Consider the following 9,403-nt stretch of genomic DNA (forward strand, 5'->3'; position numbering starts at 1 on the left):
GGGGGGGGAGTACTTTATCTTAACTGAAATAGTGTATGACAGGCCCAGGTGATCTTGTCTTGATGTCTGCTGTGAGGGAAGGGAAGAGTGGGACTGGGCTGGATGGGCAGTTGATGTTTGTCACACTGAACTGACATTGCTGCTGCTACAGAGAGATGGACTCTATTGCCAAGAATATTGCTAGTGTGAGTTTGTGGCCGTCCTGTCATTGTCGGGAGAAAGAGGCTCTTCAGGTGCTGTTTGTTCCTATCTCCAAAAGAAGAAAAGCATCAGCTTGAATGGGACTGGTGTGCAGTTATTTGCTAGCCCATGCTGGAAGCTGAGTGGTATTACTTAATTGGAAATGTAAATGTTTGTAAATGAAATCATGCAGGCAGCAATTTAGAGACTATCAGGTCAAGGCAAATCTGTACTTAATAGATTAAGGTGTGCTGCCAGAACTTACAACCTGTGCTTTTTTCTTTCTGCAGCAGTGGATGATGTGTATGACTGTTTAAATAAGTTCAGTGATACAGACGGTACGCAGAAGGTGGGCTCCAAGAGGTTCCTGTAAAAACTGCTGTGTTGCTGCCAAATGAATTAGACGAGCAGACTTCCATGACTTTTTATTACTTGCTTTCTGGTGTGAATGAATATATGGATATTAAAAACCAAAAAGACTGTAATATATTACAAATAATTCTGAATGCTTGTTATTTTAAGGTCTTACTTTATATTCTGTTACTGATTTATGTATTTCAACTACCTATTTGTTTGTTTTAAATTTCATTCAGTATTCAGTGAAAACTTCTATTTGTAATATTGTGCCAACATGTAGCTTTTTCAAAAAGGAAAGATGGCTGGCTTTTTATTTTGTTGTCCTCCCACCCCTGTTCCCCCCATGCAGATATTTTCAGGCAAAGTTTGACAGACTAATGATTGAATTAATTCCAGCTTAGTAATTGGAAAGAGAGTATTTTCTTGGCACTGGTTCACTTAAGCAAGGACTAAAGCAGAAAGGTGTCTCACCCCCCACCCCAATTTGTGAATCTTGAGCAGGTAGCAGAGGATGAGATCTGCTAATTCTGTAATGGAAAAGAAGTGTTCTGCATCTCTGTAGGTTAGCTCCTGCCCTGAAAGTTGGGCCTTGGAAGCCAGAAACAGTGGATTTGTTAAATGCAGTTAATATTTTAACAGGACCTTTTGTGTTTAGAAGTGATGGGTATCTTACACAAGAAAAGAACTGTGTGTGTAGCAGATCTAAAGAATTTTTAGTAACTTAATAAAGCTATTGTTGTACAATTTTCTTTGTTCTAAACTTCAGTAAGATGCAGCTTAATCACTTTCAGCCTAAAAATATTTTTTTTTTTTAGGGTGAGTATGTCCAACTCAGGTCATTTGGAGAAGTGATTTTGTCATAACTCACAAATACCTTGGAAGTCTCAGGGTGTATATACATATATACCCACCAGGCTGAGCCCATATAGTCCTGCCTGCTGCCACAGCTGTAGTGTGCTGAGCCTGACCAGGAGATGTGTCTCAGTGATGACGTTTGATTCAAGCCTCAAAATAATTCTGGGTGAGGGGGTGAAGGAAACTGCTGCTTCTTTCTGGTTTAAATTTTGTGCCCCAGATAATCTCACTGGAATTATTTGCATTCTTTCTTCTTTACTTTAAACTATATAATTAACTAAAAGAAATATTCATGTAAAAGCAGTTTAAGCCTAAGCTATGTTTTAACTGTAAATAGTTAAAACCGAACTGTTTGTTTATGTTAACCTGCATGAAAACATTAGTAAAAGAAGTGATTTTAAAGTCTGTTTCTTTTTTTCTCCTTTGGTTAAAATAAAATGAGATTATCAACAGGAATGAGTAAAATATACATAGTTTGTTTCATCCTTTCTCAAGTTATCAGTATTAATTTAATTCCTTGTTTGTTTGCTCCTGTAAGTGGCTGCGCTGCCTTGTGCATGTGTTTACAAAACAACGCTTATTGCAGCCACAAACATTTCTATGTAACTTAGACTGGTTTTGATCTATATTGGATATCCTTTTCAAACTTAAATTTTAAAGGAATCCTGGTTATCTCGCAGGAGGATTATATATGAAGTACAACTACCTCTCTTCAGCTCTAGCACTGCCCAGTGTACTTCATGTTCCCTGTCCTTTTTGTCAGAAAATTGCTTTAGTTTGTTCATTGGATTGTAGAATGTTAGAATTAATGCATTCAGATCTTTAGTGCTCAAGTGATGGTTACTGAACTAAATCTGAGTAACTTACGTTGTTCTCTAGGTCACGAAAGTCCTGTGTCATATTAAATAAAAGTTCTCTTGAACTTATTGTAGGATAGCATACTCAGGTACTTGATACAAGTTTTGAAGTCAAAATTATGTCATCAGTTGGTGGACAGTACTACTTAGAAAGCAGATCAGCAGTGGTACTTTTTGAATGACATTACTTGGGACTTGCGCTGGGTTTCAAGAGAGCATTTATTTAAGTGTTAACCACCTGTAATTCCATCATGAAACACGTGATGAATGTGTGATGAACATAGCTGAATGCGAATCTGGCATATCAGCATCTGTAAGAGAATCCCATTTTTTTACAGAAGAAGACATTGGGAAAGTATATCTTGTTGTTAATGTGCTGCTTCCTTTGGTGTTACTGAGTTTGCCTGCTCTTCAGTTAGTTCTGAGCTGGGTAAATCAACTTGGCTGTGATGCTTGTTCCAGTGTTGCAAATTAATAATTTTCCAGCAGCGAATAAAAGATCTTAAGAGGTGGTGACTTGAGCCATCTTTTCTGCCTCGTGGGAGAAAGCAAAATTTAATTGGTTGTGTTTTGTTGATGTAATAACTTACTGAATAGTTTGAGATATTTCATATACATGGGACAGTGAGTATGTGTCTTAATCCACATGAAATCTTTTACCTTTTTATAATTCATGTAAGTGAAATTTAATTAGCAGACTTTTCACTTCTGGTTCATGTGTTATTAGGTTCAAGTCTTGTTTGTCAATACCATGGATAAAATGCTATTAATGAAATTGTTCTTGCATGGAAATGATCAGGGTTCATCTGCAGTACCAAGATATTCAGAACTGGATTCCTTTAATTACCCTGTGAGGTATTTTGCTTATATTTGTCAAAACTGCTTTTAAGATTGACTGCAGAAGCTGTAATAGGGAATATAGTCTGCTGGAAGAGAGAGGGACTGTGAACTGTTCTTTTCTGTTTGGAAATGAGTCAAAAATAGCAGTCAGGTGAGACAGACTGAGAGCTGAATGGTTTTCTAAGTTATAATACATGTGTTCTTCTATGTTACTACTTTTTCTTCAGGTCATTAACTGATGACTTCTACTGAAGTTATATGAATTTTTGGGAGGAAAGAAGATTTTCCCTTTTCTAATATATTTCAAGTAACTTCTTTTAAAGGCAGAAGAGTGTGTTCTGGAACGAGGACATAAGTAGCACATTTGGCCTTCCTGAAGAGAAAAGGGGAGCGGGACATTTTACCCTAATACTGAAGAATCTGGCCTTTTTGATATATGGGACCTAGGATTGGGTAGAGTTTGAGGCGAGAGAAATTTCTTGAACTATTCAAGAAATGAATAAAAAGTGTGTTACGAGAATTAACCAGGCTTACTGGAAAATTGCTGCATTTTCAACTTAGTTGAAGCTGTCATGTGGCTTTCCAGGGTCTCCTGGTAGATGTGAGATATTGGTAAACTGTAGTAAGTGCTGCAGAGAAATTATTGGGATAATGTTTTTATTGGAGAAGAGGATTGTGGAAACCTAGAAGAATAAAAACCCGGGGAGAGAAACAGCGTTTTGGTTATGATGTTTCAGTCTAACTCAAAGCTCCAGGTGTATGCTGTCCGTGAGGTTTTTCAACTAAATAATTACTTGAGAAATTTATGCCCCCTCAAATTCTGGAAAAAAAATATGCACATCAACTTGCAGATACCCTATGTGTGTGCATTTTAAAAGAGAAAAGGTAACTGGTTGCAGTGTACTGTTCAGTACTGCTCTACTGACCAAACAGATCAGGTAAAGAAACTCCTCTTGCCTGTTTAACTGTTTTGGACAGAAGTTTGAAACAATGGTGGTGAGAAATAAGTCTCATCCCCTACAAATAGCATAACCCAGTGGATGCATAAGTCTCTTATTCCTGAATAAATGCCCTAACCACTGGACTGTAAAACTGCTTTCTTTGGCCTAGTGAGTCTTACGCTCTTTGTTGCACAGTGAAGGTAGTATGCGAACACAAACGCACTGATGCTGTATTTCTAAGTGAGGTAGAAAAATCCTTGTTCAAAGGTTAAACCTATGGTTAAATTATAGAGACTCATCTGGATTTGGTCATCTGTTTCGTATTATGAATTCCTGTGACATGCTTTATGGTAGATTGGTGTTGCACTGATTTGTACAAATGATCAGTTGATGCCACCTGTTCCTGATGATCATTTGAGGCTCAGTGACATTATGCTAATGCTGACTAACGAATCTTAAGAAATGGAAATTAATCTGTTTAGAGGAGGGGAAAAACAAAGAACAGTCCAGTTAAGTCTTCTACATTTAAAACAACTAAATAGCACTCTAGATATGTAGTAGTTTTCCCTCCTTCTTTGCAGTACTTTCTTTAGTTTTGTAATGTTTTCTCTTTGTCCTTCGGAGCATAGGCAAGTGTGACTAGTTTGTGCCTTTTTCTACTTTTCTCTGTATTAATCTTTCTATGATGAAATAATTTAGGCTTAGGAAAGGGGATGCCAAGAATGGGAATGTTTTTATTTTACCTGGAATGTTAGCATTGTGGTACCCAAGGTGAAGGTGAAAATACATCCTGGAAGCCCTCGAAAGTCTCTTGCTGTATTAGTCAGTTGTGAAATAAATGTGCTGGGGTTTTCTTTCCATTGTCTAACAAATGAGCTTGATTCTGGTGATGGAGTGGTTCATCTGCATATGAAGGTATCTTGTCTTGATCTAATGTGGCATCTCTGTAGTGAAAGTGAGAATTCTTCTGATGCCTAGCCAGGAAGTTAATCGTATCAGAATGATGAGAGGAGAAGAGTGACATTTTTCTATCTTGCTGTTGACTTAGTTTGTATCAAAAAGTGAGGAATGATACAATCCTGGCTGGGAAGTTGTTTCTTCTGAGCTATGTATTAGCTCTGTGATTTGGTCAGGCAGAAGGAGTTTTTGGGTTTAATAGAGTTGCTGGTTTCTGTCTTCAGAATGTGTGTTACTCTAGTGTGTTAACCTTAAGGATTTGCTGGTTTTGTTTGAGTTTGTTTACTGGTAGCTTAAAAAATGTTTCTGAGAAAACCATAGCGGGACAAAAATATGACATTTTCAGTTTGTTTGCTTCATAGTGTACTCACGTTCTTTCTGCTGCATTCAATAGCATTAACTTGCAGTACACATTTTGCTTCCCAACGATAGGCCCTTCTTTTCATGGGCCTAGTGAAGTTTAAACCTAAAAGTCAACATACTGAGTACCTGAATTTAAGTAACTCGTGCTAGGTTGTAACTATTTTCTTGCAAATTTTTAAGCTAACTCTTCTGGGTATTGTGTTCCATTCATGCTTGTTCTTAAGTGCATCACAAAGGTGTAATGACATGAAACATCATTACGTTTCTAATTTATTGCATCTGGCAGGTTTAATGGTACTTTGGTTTTGTTCAGATCTTGTATTGTGAAGTTAGTTTACGTGAAATAAATGATTTTTTATTAATGCTGCATACTAAGACAAAATCTAATGGATCATCTCATCCTAGATTAGGGAGCTCATATCAAGTGAGGCAGCGTATCTGCTAATACTAAACTGTATGTTGTATTATTTGTTGTCAAATGGAAGTGGGATAGCACTAAAAAGTTGGAAACCTGTTCTGTTTTACCTAAGCCTGTTACTCTGAGCAGACAAACATCCATAGATTTCCATAGCTGCAGCTTTTTCTGTCTGGGCCACAGCTGCCATTCCAGGCATTGGGATAAGAAGAGAAAGGGTGGCTTTTCTGATGCTAGCGGAGTTCTCTGCTGTTACAGATTTGACAGCAGTCATGCTGTCAAGTATTTCAATGTTCAAAATACCAAATATATTTATCAGCAAGCTGTCACGGTCATAAGAATAAAGCTCAGTTTGGGCTGTGAACAATGAAGACTTCAGAAGTGTAATGCTATTTAGAGAAGGTTCCTGTACAGGGTTGGCTAGGAGGGTCATCTCTGGCAGTCACTCACACCTGTGAGTCTGTGAGCAGCACTGCAGTGGCAGGTCTTTGGGAAATGCATCTTAAGGTAGACCACAGTATTTATATCTTTAGATTTGAATCTCATGTTGAAGAACACTCACCATTAAGGAAGGCTTTTCACGGCTTTGTGAATTGGCACTGTGTGCACATGCAGACTTCATAGCATAAGTCACACCGTTCTCATCGTTGTTATTAAAGCTGTGGGTTTGGGTGTTTTTCATTATAGTTACTGTCAGTAAAATAACAAAGTGTTGCATTAATCTTAACATAGTGCTAATGAAATATAATGGTGATAATTTGAAGTGTTAGATGGAAATTAAAGTAGTTTTCCAGTTACTTTGAAGCCATCAAGTTGGAGATCTCAATGACTATGGTGTACTGTTTCTAGTCTTTCCCAGTCAGGAATTTGCAGGATTTCAGCATGGTTCTGTCTCTGCTACTGCTTACAATGGTGTTTGTCATTTGCATGGACCATATGAGGGTGCTTTTAGTCAACGCCTTATCACAAAGTGGTTTTTTTTTTCCCTGACTCAGCTGGAATTTGAGAAGTAATTTGATTTAGGATATACCTGTAAAGATTTAATGCCCATTAAGTTATTTGCTCATTTTACAACAACTTGAGAGTCTGCAGAGGATAAAAGGCTTGCAGTTTATAAATTACCATATAGATTTCCCATAGTTCTAAAAGCTTTTTTTCCATTTTTTTGTAAGGTAATTTGAACTTTGTGACTATTCTATTGTGGATATATAAAATGTTGTGTAAACATGTCTGCTAACCCATTGCTGTTAATTATGGTTGAAAACATCATAGCTGTTTATGTTAAAGTGCCAGCTTCATCATAACTTGTTTTCTGCCTTTTTTCAATTTTTTGGCATAACCCTGATTATTGCAGGTTTTAATCACCACCATAGTAAAAAAATGCCCTTGTCTTCTGACAAAGTTGCTTAACTTAGGAAATAAACAGTGATTTAGAGGTGTGTGATAGCATAGTGCAATGGCTGTTTATGTCTTATCACTTTGGTGCTATGAAAACTGCACATTGCTGATGAGTGACTATCACACCTCAGTGCTCCAGGCCTGGTTGATTATTTGGAGAGTTTTCAATATGTTTCCTCACTTACAAAATAGTTTACTTCATTTTACTTGACTAATGAGAGAGGAATTAAAGAGTGGATGATGTTTTACATGGGAGAGGAGAATGTTTTATCTTACGCATTGCACATTGAGTAAGGAAGAAAGCTACTGCCATGTGTAACTTGCTGTAGAAAAAAATTGTCTGATTTTCATTTTCTGAATTTATTTCTGTGCAAAAACTTTTGCTAATATGCTAAATCTTTTGACTTCTGTATTTCAGCAAAATTCCAGCCTTTCTGAATGTGGTGGATATTGCTGGCCTTGTGAAAGGAGCCCACACTGGCCAGGGCTTAGGAAATTCCTTCTTGTCTCATATTAACGCCTGCGATGGGATCTTTCATCTGATGCGTATGTAAACTTACTTATATGTTCTCGCTGTAGCTTAAAGACAGCACTGTGGTACTCTAATTAAGAACTGGGGAACAAATATTCATTGCAATTTTAACTTCTATAATTCAATTAAAAGTGATCAGTTTGGGTTTTTTCAACCAAGAAAACCCCCCTTCTCTGCTGTATAACAGGTAATATCTGTCTTCACAGGCATTGTGATGAAGTTGTTGAAAGGAACTGGCCTATTGGAAGTCTGCAGTGATGGCTTGTTGTTTTCTTTTGCAAGCAGCGCGTGGCAATTGAATTTTTTTTTTGTTGTTTTATAAAGTAGGGGGAATGCAATGTGATAAAAGTCTGAAATGGAAATAGAAAATGAAAATATGGAGTTAGTAGCAGACTCTTGAGATTCTTTTCCTTACGGGACAAGCTTCACTGCTTTCCTTTTCCTGGTTTCTGTGTGACTTATACTGAGCCTTGAACGTATCCCCTGCCCCCCATCTCTGAATTCCAAACGTTTCTCAGTTAGACCAAGGGCTTTGATGCTTTCTTTCATCACCTGTTACCACAATACAGAACTGGCCTTCAGAGTCATCAATGGCACTACAAACTTAGCACTTAAAAACTTGTTGAAAGCCTGTGTTGGTTTGCAATGTGCTTTGAGTGTTGAAAAAAGCCTTCTGGTCTGAATAGCCTGAGTTTACTGTTAGTGCAGAATTGAGGAAACTGCAGACCTTTGCTGTCTTTTGGCCATCATTATACAGTGAGTGATAAAACAAAAAGTATTTCTGTTTTTTAAAGGTCTTCTAGTACCTTAACTGCTTGTGCATGTGTGGAGCATCACTTCTCCTTTGAAAACTTGGCCTTACTTGTGTTTTTTTGTCTAACCCTACTATTTTCTGTTTAGGTTGTTTGACACATGCTTTCAGTAGAATAGAAAACTATGGGCTATTGATCATAGCTAAGCAGTAAATAATATTTAAAACTAAAGACCCTTTGAAAAGATGAGGCCAGATCCTTACTGGGTAGAGTGAAGTAAGCCTTTTGAACTTACACATCATTTTAGGAACTAGTTCAGTATATGAAGGCTGTACTAATATATCAGTTTATTTTAACTATTTGTAGCTACCCAAGAAGAAGCATTGCTACAGTAACGCTAGAAAAAGGGGAGACTGTTTCCCCAAACCCATTGCTGTCCTCGGATTGTAATTACTGCCTGGCGTAATTGAGAACAAGTAATAAACTCTTTATACTTGCTCTGGTTTGATACTTGTATCATAAAAGCTTGTTGAGGAACTGATTGATATAATAGTCAGTGGAGAGGGTTCTTTTTAATCTATATGTTGAGTAATCCTAAGAATTTGTTTCAGCTAGTTATTACAGGAGTTAACACCATTTGTGTTTTTCTTTGGGGACTGTGGATTTTTAAGCCATTTGAATACTTGCTTTGTATTAACATCTATTTCTTTTAATCTAGTCTTGTATTTACTTGTTACATGTTTCAATTTCTTTCAATAATTCTGAAATGTAATGGTTGAAAAATGGCTGTTGCTATTTTTCTTCTTTGAGAGCAAAAAAGATAATGGAATCACTCTTTAAATAGCACTTTTCCTTTCTTTTTAAAATCTTAACTTTGCCTCTTGTGCTGCTCTTGCTAGATGTTTTAGCTAAAATGCAAGTTAGTGATGGACTGCAGTAGAAATTCTGTGTTGATT

At 37.0% G+C, this 9,403-nt stretch overlaps 1 protein-coding gene across 1 annotated transcript in view; it reads left to right on the plus strand.

Moving 5' to 3' along the window:
* The window catches only part of LOC104501293 (obg-like ATPase 1), a gene marked incomplete at its 3' end in the record, with an annotated part of 12,020 nt that extends 4,311 nt beyond the window's left edge, over window positions 1–7,709 (plus strand). The window contains exon 3 of the mRNA XM_010145082.1: window positions 7,582–7,709. Coding sequence (XP_010143384.1) covers window positions 7,582–7,709 — 128 coding nt within the window. The remainder of the gene's footprint in view (window positions 1–7,581) is intronic.
* Between the last annotated feature and the right edge of the window lie 1,694 nt (window positions 7,710–9,403).

Source organism: Buceros rhinoceros, unplaced genomic scaffold, assembly GCF_000710305.1.
Source record: "Buceros rhinoceros silvestris isolate BGI_N320 unplaced genomic scaffold, ASM71030v1 scaffold21221, whole genome shotgun sequence".
NCBI lineage: Eukaryota > Metazoa > Chordata > Aves > Bucerotiformes > Bucerotidae > Buceros > Buceros rhinoceros.